At 40.1% G+C, this 20,415-nt stretch overlaps 1 protein-coding gene across 1 annotated transcript in view; it reads left to right on the forward strand.

Moving 5' to 3' along the window:
• Positions 1-20,415, forward strand: part of SNRNP40 (small nuclear ribonucleoprotein U5 subunit 40) — a 45,115-nt gene that overhangs the window by 16,498 nt on the left and 8,202 nt on the right. The window contains exons 5-7 of the mRNA XM_069078483.1: positions 8,564-8,686; positions 16,383-16,503; positions 19,471-19,553. Coding sequence (XP_068934584.1) covers positions 8,564-8,686; positions 16,383-16,503; positions 19,471-19,553 — 327 coding nt within the window. The remainder of the gene's footprint in view (positions 1-8,563; positions 8,687-16,382; positions 16,504-19,470; positions 19,554-20,415) is intronic.

Consider the following 20,415-nt stretch of genomic DNA (forward strand, 5'->3'; position numbering starts at 1 on the left):
AGTCACATGTATAGTCCTACATGCTGAGCAGTAACTTTTACATTTATCATTATCATTTACATTAATCTCAACTGAAGAGTAAATTCTTTATCCTCACCTATGAAACTTCACTGATTCTTGTGCTGGAGCCTTGTACCTGGCTGCTTCTGTCTTCTCCCCACCACCTTTCCTGGCTCCCACATCCTTGCACAAAGAAAGCTAGGCTGCAGCAACCAGCCTTTCCATATGTTCCCTGGAGTTGCCCATATTAACTCTGCTTTCCATTTCTAAACCATAAAGCAGGAGGTCATGGATCTGTTCCTACCTCCAATTCAAGTCCTTAAAACCAAAATATACTGAGTAGAACATAGACCAGGTATATCTCTACATAGAAATATAGATAGAGAATGTGATAGAGAATCCAGCATAGGCTGATGAGGTCTCCAAATAAGTATGTGGAGGGGGAGGAATGTGACTTTCTGGGTAGCATCTTCACTATCCCTTCTGAAAACCCTTGTACTGTGTGATTGTTGCCTATGGTTTCCAGGGAGCTAGTTATATGATTCTCTGTAGACCTCAGACCAGTACTTGGATATATTATATGCAAATTCTCTCCCAGAAGATTTTCTTTTCTCCTGGCATGAGTGAGCCATGGTTAGGCCCCATTGTTGTTAGTACTTCCCTTTTCAGGGCTATACATCAGAGGTGAGTTCCTAGAAGATCTCTGCTTCAAAGTTACTTGGCCAGATCTCCCCTGTTCTGAATTTCATCAAGCCCATTGTTGTCCTTGGGACAACAAATCAATAAATCCTGACTCTGCTTCTGGGTTGTTTCTCTGATTTCTCTCTGTTCTTGAGCCTTATCTTCCTAAAGGAGTCTAATATAGGATTATTGCTTCTTCATATCTCTATTTACCTCTCTGTTTAATCTTGTTTATATATGTGGGCATATGTCCTCTTGGAGTAAATTCATTCTGAGAACTTTTTTTTTTTTTGGTTCAAACCTCTGATTTTATTGGTGTAGGGAAACTCCTGGTGAGGAACGTCCTCTACCAATGCAGATTGACACCTGTTCGCAACTTCTAGTCTTAGAGAGTTGCCTGGGGCTTTGAGAGGGTAGGTGACTTGTCCAGGGTCACATAACCCATACATGTCAGAGATGGAACTTGAGCCCACCTCTTCCTGACTAAGTAAGGGTGGTTCTGTCTACTATTCCACACCATTTCTCTTAGAACAAGAGATTTCCTCATCACCATGGTGTTCCTCAGTTGACTGGGTGGTCTAGTCAGAGGGGTTGGATTGAGACAATTCTAGAATAAATACTAGATCTAGAATAAATGCTAAAAATGTATGGTAATAGCATAAAGTTGTAGCAGCAAAGAGTGAGGATCATTTCTGTCTACATTCCCAGGGCGTATTGAGGTTTCCACACTATTTCACATACATTGTCTCATTTGATCCCCATGACATCCTGTGAGGTGGTCCATTGGACAGCTGAGGAAACCAAAGTTTGGAATTTGGAGAGGCTGAGGGACAACTGCTATCACACAGCTGATAAGCCCTAGGGCTGCCACGGGAGCCTAGGTCTCTCCTGGGGATGAGTCCAACCCTCTTTGCACCACCCAGTGCCGCCTCTCAAGTATTCCAGGAGGTCTGTGTGGCCAGAGTTCTCTATCTAACCGAGCCCTTGTTTCACATTCTTAATTGACCTTCTCAGGCTTCCAGCCCCCATTTCTCATTCATATGACATGTATGGGATTTCAGCTCTGCACATGTGACTTTAGAGGCTTTTTAATCTCACCCATGCTGAACCAGGATGGGCTTCTGTGCATATACTGTGATATACCAAATCCCATAACTAAGTGGACGTTGCTTTAAACAATTGGAGTAGTCACCAGCAGATTACAAAAAGCATACCACTAGCTGAGTAGCCAAAGTTAGGATGAGAAAGGATGATAGTAAATGCCTCTTTAGTATTTTAAAACTTTGTGATCCCTTTAATGTAGGCACACCATCTATGTAGATTACAGCCTGTCCCTGTTTTAGTCTTCATCATTTAGTGGTTAGCCTTCTGGTGATGAACTTCTGAACTGAGCTCTGCTGGTCCTTAAACAGCAATCATACAGGCCATTGTCACATCCATCCTCACACAAGATAGATAAAAATGATCATGTGTGGCCTTCTCAGTGTTACTGGACTCTCTGAGAAACAGATTACAAAATCTGCAAGTAGAATCTTTTGAGCAGCAGACTCCCTCCTTTCTCTCCTCGGATGAGCTATAATTTATTTTGTTTTGATGCAAACTTTCCATGTATGGCAAACAGCCCAGAATTTACATTTTCATGCCATTTGTCTAATCCCTTGGAAAGTGCAAATTTTTACATTCAGAGCACTTATAGTATCTCAAATCTAAGGGTGCCATCTCAGTTTGTAAGTTGTCAATAGTAAGACATTCCCCATAAGCATAATAGTATTCTAGATGCAGGTGGCCATACTATGTGCACAGATTAAATACCTTACCTCTCTTCTAACATGTGTTGTGAAGCTCCTGACCCTCCCATGAGGAATGTTTTATAACAGACAACTCCATTTCTATTCGTAATGGCAGCATAGTATCTGGTAATAGTGACCCAGTTTGTCTCTTTGTTGAGTTATAAATTATATCATTGATTATACCACATAAATGAATTTCAGAATATTAGAATGCTTCCTTTTGGAATTGCTTTCCTGTCATTCACATTCAGACTTTTTTGAATTGTACAGATAAGCAATTCAAATTAGGATTGTATTTCAGAGTAGAAGGGATGTTAGAGATCATTTAATTCAACCCCTCATTTTACAAATGAGAAAACTCAGGCCCATAAGAAGTTAAGTGACTTGTCTAAGGTCACACATGTGGTCAGTATCAGAGCCAGGTTTTGAATGCAGGTGTTCAGACTCCAAATTCAGTGTATTATGCTGCTTCTAACAGACTCTCTATTGAGAAAGTAGCTACTCCCAGAAAAAGCCTGTAGCTAAATCCACCACCTTGAAAAGGCTCAAATATGTGATATCCTCCTATCTCCACCTCCTCAGGGTATTAGGAGTGGAATCCAATAGATTTTATTTTCATCAAGTCATCTAGAGTTTTACAATTTTAATTCAGTGCTTAATCAAATGAGAACTTGTACCATGTTCCTTTTTGATAAAGTCTTCCTTCTCTACTGCCCCACAATTACTGTTTGTTAATAGTAGCAGTTTGCAGATAAAAGGTGAAGGAGAGAAATGGGCTAACATCTGCTTTGGCAACCCATTGTTAAATGTATACACATTTGCTTGGGATCCAAAGGTTCACATCTGTATTGTGCTACCAGCCATTTGACCAGCTTCGACAGCCTCAGTTTCCTCATCTTTGAAGCAGGAATCACAGTACTGTCATTGCCTACTTCACAAGATTGTTTTTAGAAAAGCACTTTGTTAAACTGCTACGTAAATATGAGCTAAACAGTACACTTATATGTGCACATATTGACAAAATCAGCCTCTTTGTCTTGGAATTTCCAGCACCTGTACATGTTAAGTTCTTGCTTTGGATTAAACAGCAGTTGAATTCAGCCAGTATATTAAGTGCCTACCAAGTGTTCAAGGCATTATGCTATGGGACTGGGCATTCAAAGGTCAGAAATAGATCTGACTCCAAGGAGCTTGCAGTCTTATAAATACTTAGTGTTACTAATCAGTACACTTGCATAGATAGTTGGATGTTCCCAGACTTTTCAAAAACTGGTATGTATACATTCCACATAGTCATATTTAAGGAATACTAAATTCCTAAGCAAACATTTGTTTTTAAATTGTGCAAATTAAGGTTAAGCAAAATCTTTCCAAAAGGCAAATGATACAGTCTTACACCAAAGAATAACCTATTCTGCAAGGCTAAATATAATCCTACAGAGGGGAAATAGAGTTTTAATGGAATAGAGAGAATTTCCAAGTATTTCTGATGAAAACACCAGGAATTTTGAAATGCAAATTTAAGAAGAGTAAAGAGAAATGTAGAAAAATAAATGTACTTGAATAGTCAGAAGGGGTGGTAGGATAATATGGTGTTCACATTCTGAAGGGAAAAGAAACAAGTGTCCCTTCAGTACCTTAATGTCTTCAGAGGGTATTGAGGGGGATAGAAGAGACTTAGGAGTGTGTTGATTCTGTTTTGAGGATTTGAAGAAGGGAAATAGAATGGAAGGTAAAAGAAGGAAGAAGAAATTGGAGCTTGCTGTTTGTCAATTTCTCATCATTGGAGCTCATGAAAAGAAGACCATGTAAACATTATGAAGGGGTGGGAAGAATAGGCTTCAGTTAAACCTTTTTCTCACTGGAAATGGACAACGGAGAGTTGGGCACACACATGTGCACACAGAGAATTTTGGTGTAGAAATACATTGAAATCAACAGGAAGACAGTGGGAATGGTGGAGAGAGAAAAGTTTAAAAGGGGATAATACCAGATGGGGACTAGTTATAAGGAAAATAAACTTCCTGATCTCAAAAGGGGAATTATCAGAGTAGCAGGCGGGGAGAGGAGGTGGGCTGAGTCATGACTAGAACCCAACTAAGGAGGTACCTTGGATTGCCTTTTAAACAATTGGAAAAATGACTGAACAAATTGTGGTATAGAGGTATAGAATATGAATGGTCTGGAAGAAATGACAAAAGATGTATTTTAGTAGAATCCCAAGCAGTAAGAATGAACACAATGAGCAGGACCTAGAGAACAATTTATAAAAGTACAAAAACATTGTGAAAAAAACCAGCTTTGATAAATTTAAGAACTCCAATTAGAACAATGACTTTTCCATGTATCCAGAGGACATGATGAAATATGTTCCCCACTTCTTGATAGGCATTAGCTTACGTTTTTGGACATTGTTACCCGTGTGAATTTGTTGTGTTTGATTATGATAATTTGTTACTAGGTTTTGGGTTTTTTTCCCCCTTTTTTCGAACTGGGGTCAGAGTGGGGAGTTAGTGGTAGTGATGCCCAAAAGAATTCCGTTGAGATATTTTTTTGATACTCAAGGCACAGACAAGCAGGACAGTTTTGAAAGTGTGTGGAATTTGTAATTTGCTTTTAAATAACAAGTAATATGAAATAGATTCATGAATTCATTTACAATTCTCTTTTAGTGTGTTGCTATATAAAATTTTTTTGTTTTAAGTCCAAAATAAAAAATTAGGTTAAACTCATTAGGAAACCTGCCTCTTGCTCAAGACTCAGGACTCTAGAATAGCCAATAGCCAGTAGTCAAGGCCTTGCAAAATTCTCAATCACGGGCATCACCCAGACTCACTTGCGGGTTATGGTTGTGACCCTTATTTTTCAATCTCCTCAGCAGTATTTCTGTGTCATGTAGGGCATGGGCATTACAGTACACACCTCCAAAGCTCACTTTTGGTTTTATGTATATTTAATTGCCTATATGTCTTGAATATTGAATCCTTATCAGAGCTATTTGATACAAAGATTTTTTTTTTCCTCGTTAGAACATTAGTCTTCTATTATTCCTAAGTAGGTTAATTTTGGAGTGTAAAAGCTTTCATCTGGGGTGGCCAGGTAGCACAGCGAGCAAGAGCACCTGCCTGAGTCGGGATGACCAGGGATCGAATCCGGGCTCTGATACTTAGCACCACACCCAGAAATAACTGGCCGTATAACCTTGAGCAAGTTACATAACCTCAATTGCTTAAAAAAAAAAAAGCTTTCATATAAATAAATTTTATATAATGGAAGTTGTTTTATCTTTTCTAATAGCTTCTCTCTCTTGTTTGATAAGAATTTATCCTCATACTCTTAGCCATGAAATGTAAATGGTTTCCTGTTCTGAGTTCTTAGTGGCATGATCTTTAATATTCAGTCACTTAGCTATTTCAAATTTTTTGTGGAATATGGTGTTGAATGTTACTCTGAGTCCAATTGCTGCCAGGCTGCTTTATAGTTATTCTAGCATTTCTTATTAAATAGGGAGTTATTTCCCAGGTAGTTTGTTTTAGTGTTTATCTTATACTGGGTAATTGAGCTAAATTATTTTTTATTTGAACTGCATCTTAGATCAAGAAAGAGGTTCCATAAAGAAGAGCTAAGGAGGAACTCTTTCAGGGATAATGGGACAGCCAGTGCAAAGGACTTGTGAGGAGAGCAAGCCAGTTTGGCTCAATCATGGAATGCAAGAGGGAGGGAGTATTTTACTTTGAGGTTGTAAAGATAGGTTGGGGCCTGGTTTTTCAGGGCTTTAAATGCTAGGCAGAGGAGCTTATATTTGTCCTAGAGGCAATTGGAAGCCGTTGGAGTTGATCAAGGGAGTCACATGATCAAATTTGCACTTAAGGAAAACGACCAGTTTCTGTAAGATGAGACAGCTGCTTTGTTTAGTGGGTCATTGGGAAATGACACCAGAAAAGTAGGTCATAGTCAAATAATGGAGGGCTGCCAGTGCTGTCCAAGGGAGTTTAGACTAATCATATGAGCACTAGGGATCCATTGAAGGTGTTTGAGCAGGATAGTGGATACTGTGTGCCAAGTGATGTTTCAGGAAGAGTAATGAGCTAATGAGGTACCCTAAGAGTTCATAGGCTTTTGTCTGATGGAATCATAGGATTTCCAGCTGAAAGGGAGCGTAGCATCTATTCCAACCACTTCATTTGAGGAAACCGAGACCCAAAGAATAGAAGAAGGGCAGAATCTTGTAAAAGTTTCCTTCCAATTTCCAATCACAAGATTGGAATTTGAATCCAGGACCTCTGACAGAGCCTGCAAATCCTGTGCTCTTTCCATAATACACAGTGTGTCTTCATCTTTGAAATATTTCAGGTACAGAGGTAGGGAGGCCTTCTGAGGTAATACCATGAAAGCCATATCTCTGACCTTTGGTGGGAAGGTCAAAAAACATTTGGTCCATTGAATTGAGGTGGGTGCTGTATTTGACATCATGTAATCAAAATGTTCTCCTTTGTCTCTATTTACCTGCCCCTTAGCAGTTTGCTATAATTTAGAACAGTGTCCTTTGAGTGTGCCCTCGGAGCAGGAGGGCTCTTGTGGCCCTCTGTGATGTAATAAATCTGAAACATTGAAGATTATAAATGTGAGCCAGAAGTCTTCTTCCCTCTGGATTAATCCCAAAGATTTATAAAATGTTAAGAGTGAAAGGCAGGGACCTTAAGAGGTAAAGTGACTTACCCAAAGTCACTGTGTGAATAACAGGACTGCGACTCAAGTCCAGACCTTGTGACTCCTGCTCCGTGCTGTAAGATTCTCTGAGACCTTCTCCAGGTTCTCTGCACTCACAGAGTATGGAGTCACCTCACTCTCTTCCATTCCATCTCTAAGTTAAGTACAGCAGGTGGCACAGTGAATTGAGCTGTCAGCTTGGAATCAGGAAAACTCATCCACACGAGATCAAATCTGACCTCAGACACTTACTCGCTGTGTGACCCTGGGCAAGTCACTTAACTATGTTTACCTCAGTTCCATATCTGTAAAATGAGCTTGAGAAGGAACTGGCAAACCGCCCTACTATCTTTGGGGTCGGGAAGAACCAGACATGACTGAAATGACTGAAACAACTGACAGCAAAGACAAACAGCAGTGATGGTTTTTTTTTTCTTTTTGGAGGGGCAGTTGGGGTTAAGTGACTAGCGCAAGGTTACACATGGCTAGTTTTGTGTTAAGTGCCTGAGGCTGGATTTGAACTCAGGTCCTCCTGACTCCAGGGCTGGTGCTCTATTCACTGCACCACCTAGCCGCCCTAATAGCAATGATGTTGGCCAGGAAGCAGATGGGCAGTTCACCTTTCTGGGGGTCCATTTCATGGATATCTGTGAAATGGAGCCATGTCAGAGGGATACATATTTGAGGCCAAATTGGTTTGATCCAACAAGTCCCACATGTCAGTAGAGTTGTATCCCTCTATCCTTTCATAGAAATACCTCCTTTCTTTCCCCTCCCCTTCATGCTAGTTGCCAAGATCTTTCCCAACTACCATCCTTCTCAAATACCTTGTGTATCTGGAATAGGGCTTTGTTTTCCTCAATGTAGGGGTCTCCTGGAGGGGAATGTTTTTCAGCAGTACAAGTTGGCACCTTCTCTAGCTTCTTACCTTAGAGAGCTGCCTGGAGCAGTGAGAGATGAAGTGGCATGCCTAGAGTTACAGAGGCAGGTTGAACACCTAGGCCTTCCTGACTTCAGAGCCAGCTCTGAATCCTGTAGGCCACACTGCCTCTCTGCTACCTTGGAGAGAGAGAGACAGAGCATGTGTACGTGTTGGGTGTATGTTGTCTCCCCCAGTGTAAGGTCATCTTGGGGGCAGGGATTGTTTCATTTTTGTCATCATATGCTCAGTGCCTAGCAAGGTACGGTATACTGTAGGTGCTTAATAAACGTTTGATGCATTTGATGTGGATCCTCAGGAGCACTAGGGAGTTTAGGGTCTATGAGCAGCCATTGTTTTAATTACATTGTGCTGTAATTATACTTGAGCTCTTAAACTGGAAAAATTTTGCAGTGGGAGTAAGTTGTACTGTTAATTGGACATCTGGATTCTCTCATTTCAGCTTTGGGATATCCGGAAGAAAGCAGCTGTTCAGACATTTCAGAATACCTACCAGGTATTGACTGTGACCTTCAATGACACCAGTGATCAGATTATCTCTGGTGGCATCGACAATGATATCAAGGTGTGTCTCCTGTTGAATCATTCCCCTTTTCCTACCTCCTTTTCATACAAGTTGATCTTTTTAAACCTGTAAGTTTTTGATATATCTGCACATGATACCAGTGAAGCCTTTTATTGGAGACTTTTATTTTTTATTGATTTTTTTTATTGAAGACTTTTAATGGAAATCAGGCATTTTCTGAAATGATTTCTTCAATTCCTCTTTTGTAAGTTATCTGTTTATCCTTGTAATAATCATTAGTGCTGACATTCACATGGTGCGTTCAGATTTTACAGAGTTGATTTGATGCAGCAATTCTTTCTAGATACTACTCTACACTTATTAACATTTTTCAGATGAGGGAATTGAGGCTCAGAGAAGTTCAAGGATTTGCTTCAGCTATGAAGTTAGTGAGTCTGAGGCACTCAAATAAATCCAGGTCTGCCTTGAATCCAAGCTCAGAGTTTTTTCTAGTATACCACAGCAGGGTATTTTATTTGGTTACTTTTATTATATCTTCCGGTGAAATTGGTTTATTTAAGGTATTAATTTCCCATTTTGTCAGTTTGGGTCATTTATATTTTAGTGTGTAATCAACCATTTTGCTTGGATTCTCTAATTTATTAGAATATTTTTGCACAGTTCCCTAATGATATTCTTAATTTTTTTGTGTGCTTATTGTGCTCTTTTCTTTTTCCTTTGCAATTTTGTTGATTTGTGTTTCTCTCCTTTTTTTTTTAGTGTGTGCTAATGGCTTATCCATTTTTATTAGCCTTTTCAAAAAAACCAGCTTAGTGCGATTTTTTAATTAAATTGTTCTCTCATGTTCTATTTATTTCTGCTCTTTTCATTATCTCTCTGGACTATTTGTTCCTTTTCTAATGTCTCTTAGTGTTGATTTTTGTTTTCTCCCATTCTTGTTAATGTTGGCACTCAGTACTATAAATTTACTAAGAACTATTTTGCCTGTACACTAAAGATTTTGTTATATAGTATTAATGTGATCATTGTTTTAGAAGCATTCTCTTGTCATTTCAGTGATTTTTATCAGATCTATAGGAGTTTAGTAGATTAATTTTCATTGTTGCTCTATACCTTTTAGTCTTGCTATTATTTAAATTTATTGCATTGTCATTTTGCAAATACAACATACAAGTTTTTCTGCTTTTTTGGATTTAGCAAACATAGCTTTTCAGAACCAAGCCAGGGATCAGTTTTTCTGAGAGTTTTATATGTACTTGAAAAGAATATATAAGAATTATTTATTTCAGTCAGTTAATTTTCTCTTTCTTATTTTCTACTCACTCAGTAACAAGTTTGTGATTTCTTTTTCTCATATTGAAATTTTGAAGTCCCTTATTACTATGATATTATTTTTTCTTGTGAGACCATTCTCCCTCTAATAAGTTAACTGCTGAATATTTGTTGTATAAAATTGTAAAATTAAGTATCTTATTCATCATTCCTTCCATTGTCATAATGCCCATGGTTAAATTTCTTAGTTTGCATTTAACTTTGTCTGACATTGTCTGACAAATTTGTCTGATTGCCACATATGCTTTTTTTGAGTTTGCAGTTGCATGATGTAATTAGACCACCTCTTAATTTTGATCCATGTATCTTTTTGTATCATATGCATTACCTGTAAACAAAACATTTACAGATTTTGTCCCTTGGTCCACTTTTGGGTTTTAATCCCCATTAAAAGAGATTGACATTTATTGTTATAAATGTTAAATTTGATTTGTCTTCTCATATTTCTAACCTTCTCCCATCTTCTTACTGTTCTTGATGTGTCTAGTGGGAGTAAAATCTATTTTAATTTTCTATAACTATTTCTACTGTTAAAAACCAATTAGTGAACCAAATTAAATTTTCTAATTTAAATTATGGAAACGAATTTCTTATTATTCCCTGAGGCTTGGCCCTTTTTGTTATAGATAGCTTTTAGGAGTGTCAGTTCACTTTTTATTTCTCTTAATTTTTTTTTATTTCTTACTGTTTTGACTGTCTTTAGTAATAACTATGGATATATTTTAGCCTTTTTCCTTTTTGTGCTAGTCTTAATATTCACTTTTTTCCATTCAGATTCTAACTTAAATATTTCTCTTACAGTTGCAAAAGCTGTTTGAAAAAATTGTTAACTATATGTAATAACATTTAAAGTATATCATTGTTTCTCTTAATTCACTTTGAAATTTCTATAATGCTTGTAGATATTTTACTTTCAAATGCTAATTACTCAAAATTATATCATCTATATTCTATACTTTAACATCTAATTCCATGCTTTTAAAGCTTTCATGTAGTCTTATCTAGCTTCACAATTGTCTTCTTATTTTTGAAAAGTTGGATGATAGTCTAATAGGCATTTTTATATGTTTTTCTTGACATTTGGAGGTCTTTGTAATTCTGAAACTTTAACAATTACTTCCTTTGGAGATTTGTAATTGGGATTTTTTCATGCTGAAGTCTAATGTCTTCACTCTAGTTGCAGAGTACCACCTTTTCTTGTGTATTCTGGAAACTTCTTCACATTCTCAAGCACTGTGCCGGGTGATTTTTTTTCTTTTCTTTTTAGTATCTTTAAGAATTCTAAAGTTCACAATTCTGCTTCTTTCTCCCTTCTTTGTTCTGTACATGCATTGGTTGTCATTCAAGCTCTTATATTTAGAGATAATTCAATTTTATTTTTCCTACTAATTGTCCTTCATGTGGCTTTATTCTGCTATTTACTGTTGGCATTTCTTCAGTGGTACTGTGTATTTTTATTAATTGTGCCTTAATCTCTTTCTATGTTTCTTTTCTCCCTTCCCCCCCCCAAAAATCAGAGTCTTCCTTTAATATATTTATTGTGCAGTTTAATTCCAAAGAAGTTTTATCATCTGGTTCTCTCATATTATAGAATTTCTACATTGTACTAGAATTTGTCCTTGGTTTTTCTTACCTCTGTTCAGGGTGGCATTGGCAACATGTGTTCTGGGTAAAAAATTGAATTTCAGGGCCTTTATATTGTAAGTAAGGGACATGGATGAAAATATTGATTTCCCTATAGCCTGTCGACTACATCTGATATTGAAGGTGGAACTCGGGATGACAGTTTTGTTCTCCAAGCTTGAGGTGGTCCTGGACCTGGCAGTGGGAGCTCCTTTTAGGCTGTGGATGTGGACGGTCAGCCTGGTGGCTCTTAAAGTCTGAGGCTATGAAGGTGAAGATGGGGTGGAAAGAGGAGACCTCCTGATAGCAGTGGCTCTGGGTCTGTGCTCTCCATGTCCTCTGGGGAGCAAACTGCGGCAGTGGGGAGGTAGACTGCCTGTGGAGCTGGGAAATTAGCCTTAATGTGGTTGTTCAGGATCTGTACTGTTAAACCATGGCAGTGGGAGGCGGGCGGATGGTCTAGTTTAGACAGCAGAGGGAAGTGAACAGGATGGTATCAGGAGCTCCAGCCAGGAGCAACATCTGAGCGAGGGTTTCCTCGGCCCCTTTCCTCTTGAGTTAGATGTCAAAAAAGACACCTTTTCCCCTTGAGGGGGAAGAGATAGCTTTTGTGCTCTTGAATTGTTCACAACTGACTTCTCTAGTGCCTTTTTATTTGCCGTAAGTTGATTGTGTGGGATGGTCTTTCACCATCCCTCCCATACTCCCAATCATACCCAAACTCTCTAGGCTACTTTTAATCTGGGGAAGGGTTAACCACATTAAGGGTAGTAGACTAGGAAGAGGCAGGCTTGTGAGATAGAGAAGGAGGACTTGCTGCTTTAGGCCTCTCTCCCGCAACTGTTTCCTCCATGATTCTTCTCTGCTCATCTCCACAGCTGCAGTGAGTGCCTCATGGCCTGGGCACACAAGGAGGAAGATAGATGTTCCCACTATATTGCCTTCCAGGAGATTGGCATCGAGGTCCTTGGCAACCCATCTGATCTCTGCTTGACTCAGTTCCATGAGCAGACAGAGAACCTCCTTAGCACTCTTAGGTTTAAGAAGAGTGAGTAGAATGAGCCACCTCCAGCCTGGCCCCACTGATGGTCCCTCTGCTTCCTGCAAGATGCCTCAGGTCCTGCCAGTGCTGCTGGTGGCACAAGCAATGCTTGGGAGAAGGGAATGAATATTTTTATATTTACATATTTCAGCCTAGAGTATCTGTTGTTATTTTTAGTAACAATACTCTTATGTGCCCCCTGGAGCCCCTCTTCTAGTGTTGCTAAATTGCCCCTCAATATTAGACCTATGGGGGCGGCTAGGTGGCACAGTGAATAGAGCATTGGCCCTGGAGTCAGGAGGACCTTAGTTCAAATCCAGCCTCAGACACTTAACACTTACTAACCGTGTGACCTTGGGCAAGTCACTTAGCCCCAATTGCCCTGCCTTCCCCCTCCAAAACAAAAAAAAAAAAAAGAAAAATATATTAGACCTATGCCATCATCCTCTCAGTCAGTTTTAAATTTGATCAGTCTTTCCATCTAATCCATATGCCATTTCATAAACACATCTTTGTTCATCCTGTGATGTCACAAATTTTTTATCAAATTTGAACCCAGTTTTCTCTGACTCCAGAGACAGCCTGGAAGACATGGCTCTGAGTCCTGACTTTGACATTGATAGGCGAGTTATTTAATATCTCTGGGATGAGGTTTTCTCATTTGTAAGAAGATTTTTAAACATTTATACTACCTACCACAAAAAATCCCCAACAAATTTTGATCCTGTTTTCCTTCTAAAGTGTTCTTTTTTCTAGTGTGAAGAGACTTAATTTCTTTCTCTGGCGCTAGCTTTCCATGCTCATCTTCCGTTTCTCTTCTCTGGACCCTTTGTAGACTGATGTTTTCCTTTTCATGGGAGGTAGGAACCAGAACTGTATATAATGTTCCAAGCACAGAAGTTTCCGTTTTTGTAGTTACCTTCTGTCCCAGCTTTGCACACTCTTATTATCTGGGTTCATTTTCCTCTTTTAGGACCTCATTATAATCCCTGCTTTCTCCCCCATCTTAAACACACTTGGAGGAGAATAACTGTGCTGATCAAAGGGAAGCTGGCCATCATTTTTAATGATCTCTTCCTGACACCACTGAGCTGTTCTTTAAAAACCCGCCACCAAAGGAAGAAATGAAAATCCCTATTCATTGGCAGATCATAGAAAATTAACCTTAAAGATCATTTAGCCCAGGGATTCGTAAGCTTTTTTGTGTCATAGACCTAATCTTTTTTTTAATTTCATAATTGAAAGAAATGCTAACTTTCAGGCAGAGGTTAGTGAAAACAAGAACTGTTTTTTTCACCTGTCCAAGTTTATGGATCCCCTGAAAAACTGAGACCAGAGAACTTTCCTAAATCACCCATATAGTGAAAGAGTCAGGACTGCAAAGCATGTCTTGTAACGCTTGGTGTAGTGCTTTCTGCACCACCCTGCCCTCAGGGAGTCACTGAGTATTAATTGAGTCCTGAGGAAATTCAGAAAGGATCAGCAGGGGCTTTTGCAGAGACCTGCTGCTCTGTGGGTCACATCTCCTCAGAGAAGGATGAAATCAAGCCAGCATCATCTTTGCTTCTGTGCAGGGTGTGACAGTCTGCCTCGCAGGCAGGAACTCTGCTGTTTTTGTCATCACATGTCCCGTGCCTGCACACACTAGGTGCTCTGTCAGTGTTTGCTGGGTGATGCTGATCCACAATCATCTATAGGAAGTGGTGGCTGTTCCCAGGAACCCTGGAGGCATGGGTAGAATATGGAACTGGAGTCAGGAAACTCTAGGTTAGGATCTCACCTCTGGAACTTATTCACTGGGTAACGTCTCTGAGCCTCAGTTTCCTTACCTGTAAAATGAGAATAAAGTGTCTCAGGGTTACTATGAGGCTCAAGTGAGATAATGGCAATACATCACTTTTTAAACCTTAAAGTGCTATATAAATGTCAGTTATTAGGAAAGCAAAGGGGATATAAAATTCAAGAGCCTACGAATTCTCTACATGATACTCAAATAAAATACAATCCTACTGATTTGTTAGAGTTTCTTTGTTCCAAAAGCCTAGGATTAAGGGCAAACCAGTTCCCTCTGAAGCCCACTGGGGCTCTGTTCTGCCAGGCAACATGAGGAAAGAGACTACGGGCAGGGAAAGCTGAGAAAAGAAGAGATTTGGCTTGCTAGGTGACTGACCAAGCAGGGCTCTGCCTTTTCTGTAGTCCTGTCCTGAGTAGCAGTTGTGACGGAAAATTGTTTTGGAGTGAGAAGCAACAGAATGGAGTTTTTGCAGGAATCTGACAGAATTAAGTGCCTGGCTCTTACTTTCTGGTGAGATCCCAGAAGTGTTTTTGACTCTAACAAAAGCATCTTTCAGCCTTTACAAATCCCTTAGTTCTTAAGGAGGGAAAACTGGAAATGTGGAAATGGAGAAGCACCCATGGTTTGGGTCCTGGTGAATTTAATTCTTTCCACATTGCTACTGAACAGGTTTCAGTGAAACCTCTAGTGAAGAGCAGCAATGACAGTTTTAACAAATCGTATCCCATTCTCAGCACTCCAGAGTCCTGAGGCAACAAACAGCCCGACAGATAAATTCTTAATAAAGTGTATTGGGCTCTGCAAAGGAAGATGGGGAAAGGGGAGTTGTTTGCCTTCCGGATGGGCTTGATTGCTGGCACCTGACTCAGTCCCCAGGCCAGCGAAGCTGCTGCTCTGCTTTTCCCTACTCAGCAGATGAGCAATGTTTCAATCTCTGATTCAAGATAAATGTTAGCCCTAACCCCAGATTAAAAAGCAGTGCTGTCTAGCCACCAAGAGAACATTTCAGAGAAACTGATTGCCAAGGAGAGTGTGCATCTGTCTCTGCATTTCTGTCTTTCAACTTGAGTTCTGGAAAATAGAAGTAATTAGTTCAATTAGAAGTAATTTAATAAGCAAATGAAACTGGACTAAAATTCCAAATAAAAACAAAATTGAAACTATTTACTTCTGAGCAAAGGAAAAAATAAAAACTAATGTTAACAGTCATTCAGTACTTTAATGGATCTGTGATCTCTTCGATGTGGTGCTCCATCAGCACGTCTGCAGCTCCTGGCCTCTGCTGCCATTGTCTGTGGCCTCCTCTCATTCCTCCACAGCAAGTCCACCCATTGTGGTGGGGCTTGCTAGATCTCTTGATAATGCACAGTAAACAGTGGAGTGTTGGGGCAGTCCCTCAGTAAGTCTTCCCTCTTGCCACATGACTAGTCTGCTCCCCCTTTCCTGTCGTCACTCTCCCTGGTGATGTATCTTCTTGTGCAGAATATTGTACACACACACATATACACACCTTCATATAGAAATATACATATTTAGTAAAAGTCCGTTTACACCTACCATGTCCCTTCTCCATTGCCCTTTGGAAATAACCACAACTTACTTTTCTGTGACCCTTCATGAACTCTTTCTTCTATTTGCTAGTAAAGTTTTGTTGCTTTTTTTAGATAGTCATGTTTAATGTATATGTTTTAATTCTGTTTTCTTTGTGGCATTTCATGTAAATATTTGAAAGTATGTCTATATTATTTTAAAGAATATAAATTCAATTTTCACATTGTTTCTTCATATTTTTTGTATTTGTGATTTTGGGACCTCATTGTAGTCTGTTCAATCAGAATAACTCGGTTTATCTGGCCATTCTCTCATTGCTGGCCCTACAGGCTGATTTCTCATGTTACAAAACTTTGTGAGTACACTTTGCTAATACTTTTGTCTCTATCCAGGTCTGGGACTTGCGCCAGAACAAGCTGACATACACCATGAGGGGCCATGCAGATTCTGTGACAGGCTTGAGTCTAAGTTCTGAAGGGTCTTACCTGCTCTCCAATGCAATGGACAACACAGGTACCCCTGGGGAGGAGGGTACACTGCCAATTTCACCATCCTAGAAGTACCATTGAGGAGTGATCTAATGGCAATTAGGTCATAGAAATGTCATCAGAAAGACCACACCCTCCCCTAGGATATGGTCAGAGACAGCCTTCTGAAACCTCTTTAGAGAATCATTTTCAAGTGATGAAGAATGGACTAGATTTTTCAACTTGTATGTTCAGCTTCCTGGGTTTTATTACTCCCCTTATCCAGCCTCTCACTTGGGAGGGTAGAAATGTGGTTACCATGTTAGAGGAGGGAGATGGGGGTGTGTATAATGTAGAGTTGGGAGCCAGGAGCAGGCCCAGGGCACAGGTTTCCCCTTTTGATGTGCAGTTCCATGCTTGGGTGTTTCAAGCTTAAAGGATGTTCTAAGTTTCAGTGATGTAACATTGAAAACTATCATCCTAAATGTCAAATATTCCAAATTGGATTTGATTCTTAATCCTGGTCATCTTCATTTTATTTTATGCTGATTTTTTTCTAGAATAAGCTAGTATCACCTTAGATTTTGGACTAGGTTATATGGAACTTCTGAGTTAGAGGATATAGTCATTTGGTTCCTGCCTGGGGTAGATTTTCTACTAGCCAAATGCAGCATTGGCTTGAATAAAGTATATGCCCCAGTCATTTGTACAACTGGTACTGGCCCATTCTGTAACAAAACATCGCTTGCTTTTGTTTGTGAATTTTCAGAACGCTTTCACAAAGGTTAGCCCATTTGATCCTCACCAGTTCCTGTCTTTTCTTTCTCCCCATTAGCTTGAAAGTGTGTTGAGGACAGAGATGGTGTTGTTTTTCATCTTTGTAACGGCAGCACGTGATTTGCATTTAATAAATGTTTGTGGAATTATGTTCCCGTGTCGGGGAAGCCTAGGGCAGGTGTTATTTTCCCCACTGCACAGGCACAGAACTTGAGTTAAAGGGAAATTAGCCCTTGCTTAAGGTTTCACAGCTCATTCTTGACATTGTCGGCACGAGGACCAAGGTCTGCCAGCTCTCCTCAGGGCAGTGACTTTTTCGTGTTTCTTGAGGGCTTTCTGGACCAGATGGCTAAAACCAGTTTTCAGGTTGCCTAAGAATATTCACAGACTCTGCAGAGAAATAGAAAGTTGCCTCCTTTGCTTTTGAGTCTTCAAGCCCTTTGGCCTTCCCCACTCTAGCATCCCTGCTGTGTCGATTTATACATGGACTTTCCCAAGAGTTTTCTTCTGAAGAGCAGGGGCACAGGAGCCTTACTCATAGCTTTGTGCAGTTCAGTAAATGTGAATGTTTGGGTGATGTCTTTTATCCTGAGTGTTTGTCACCAGGCTGTATGAAGAGCAGACCACTAATGTTATTGGAAATCAATAGCTGAAACCACGGAAACTAAGCTACACATGTGGACTAAAAAAATGTTAATTAGTACCGTGTTTCCCCGATAATAAGACCTATCCCGAAAATAAGCCCTCCCCTTACTGTGTAAGATTCCTCTAAAATAAACCCTCCCCCGAAAATAAGCCCTATTGAGATCGCTACTGTAGTGAAGGTGATCCCCTGCGCTACACGCTATATTACGGTACCCTCTGTATGCACTGTCTCCCCCCTCCCCTGGGTGAAACGCACGCCGCGCTCCGAGCTGCATCCAATCAGAGCTGCAGCAGTGAGCGCATCATCCTGTTCTTCCCCAGTGATTTGCTTATTGAATAAAGGTACATTTTTTTGTTCACATTTACCTGTTTATTAAAATTGCTGTCAATGTTCATTAAAATAAGCCCTCCCCTGAAAATAAGCCCTCTGGTGTTTTTCTGTCCAAAAAATTAATAAGACAGTGTCTTATTATCGGGGAAACATGGTACCAGATAGGAAAAAAAAAAGGAGTGAGAAGCAAGGGAGGAAGCAGAGAATGGGAATAATTTGGAGATTGCATCTAATTTAGACTGAACTGATGAGCTATAATCATCCTTGTTTGAAGTGCAGTTCGAGGAGTCACAGAGGGAGCTGGAATTATTAGGAGGATAAGCGAATCCTTGTGGGTCTGCTTGTGCGAGTGAGGCCTGGCTGCAGGTACTCCAGAGGGAGGCAGTGCCGTGACTGGAGACACCCAGTAAGAGGGTGGTGTCAGTGCACAGGACACTGGGCCGGTCAGTGGGAGGCCTGGCCTCTGGTCCTAGCTCTGCCACTGACTGAGTCACATTCATCTTTTCTGAGTCTGTTTTCTCATCTGCAAAATAAAAAGGGTTAGACTTAATGACTTTTATGGTCTTTTCTAACTCAAAGATATATACACATATAGATGCACACTTGTATGTAGACATACACATACAGGTGTGTATTACAGGTTATTTTTTATTTAAAATCAGGGTTGGGGTATCTGGATAGAAAGGGTAGAGAGAAAATAACAGGAGTACCCAAACTCTTATAAAATAGGGCCCCATTGGAGGGGACACTTGTGGTCACTCCATGTAGAATGATCTATTTGGATTTGTTCATTCTAGTACTCCTGGGCTTTATTAAATTACTTCAGAGAGAAGGGGGGAATAAGCTGAGTTAGGCATGTGGATCTTGGGGAATATACATCAGGTGACCGCTGCTGATCCTGAAATACTCAGGTGGGCTCTACATATTCAAAATGACAGTGACTAGTGAATTGAGAAGGGTTGGTTTAGTTTGTGGTGTTCTTTTAGTCTTACTGAGGAAAAGCATTAAAGACTAAGATTTGGAGCAGTCTGTTTGACCCCGAATTGTACGTGGCTCCCTTGGTCCATTTAATGAGAGCCAAACACATTCTCTTCCCTTTCAGATTGTCAAAAGAATCTAAGCAAGTGCTAGGAGATATTCTCTACTGCCCTGCTCTTCTGTTACTCAGAGAAGGCAGAGTCTTTGTTCCAGTGGCAGGAAAGTTGACTCTGATCTTCTGTCCACATGTGGTCTTTGACAGCTGTGCTTGTTTCTTTGCAGTTCGGATCTGGGATGTCCGGCCTTTTGCCCCCAAAGAGAGGTGTGTGAAGATATTTCAGGGAAATGTACATAACTTTGAGAAGGTAAGTTTAGTATGACCATGAACTTTTACTTCTTAATAATGCCTCTGTTAATGTTGATAGCAGCCCATTGCTATGTTATTATCAGAAACTTCATTGTCAGAGAAAAAGAAAGAGAGATCCTGTAGGAAGCATAGCAATGCATTCTGGGAAGTGGATTCTCTCCCTGCCATACCTCAACAAATGAAGGTCAGGATGAAGGAATCAGGGGTTTTGGGCTTGGAAAAGGCTTAGGTAAGACATATATAACCAGCTTCATATATCTGAAGGCCTATCACGTGGAACGGAGATGAGACTCGTTCTGTTTCATCCCAGAGAACAAGGACCAATGAATGGAAGTCTCAGAGAAGCTACTTTGGATTTGAAGCAAAGAAAAACTTTGCCATAAATAGAGCTGTCTAAAATGACACGAGCCACCTCAGGAGATAGCAGGGCAGAATCGCCATTGAGGGATGTTGTCAGATGTAAGCTTCTCAAGGGCAGACATGGATTTGTATTTTGTCTTTGTAGCCCTGCCATTTAGCACATGGCAAGTGCTTTTTTTTTTTTGGAGGGCAGTTGGGGTTAAGTGATTTGCCCAAGGTCACACGGCTAGTTTTTTGTGTATTAAGTGTCTGAGGCCGCATTTGAACTCAGGTCCTCCTGACTCTCCAGGGCCACTGCTCTATTCACTGCACCACCTAGCTGCCCCAGCAAGTGCTTTTAATAAAAGTTAAGTAAATTAATTTATAGAGGGGATTCTTGGTCAGGTATCAGTCAGAACTCAGTACCTCTGGATAGCTCTTCCAGCTGAGATTCTTTGATCCTGTGACTTCTTCCTTTCTTCCTCTTAAGGAGAAATAATGGATGGGAGGCCCTTTATGGA

The sequence above is a fragment of the Petaurus breviceps genome, unplaced genomic scaffold, assembly GCF_028583685.1.
Source record: "Petaurus breviceps papuanus isolate PSGF00001 unplaced genomic scaffold, PetGlider_PUasm1.0 91041, whole genome shotgun sequence".
NCBI lineage: Eukaryota > Metazoa > Chordata > Mammalia > Diprotodontia > Petauridae > Petaurus > Petaurus breviceps.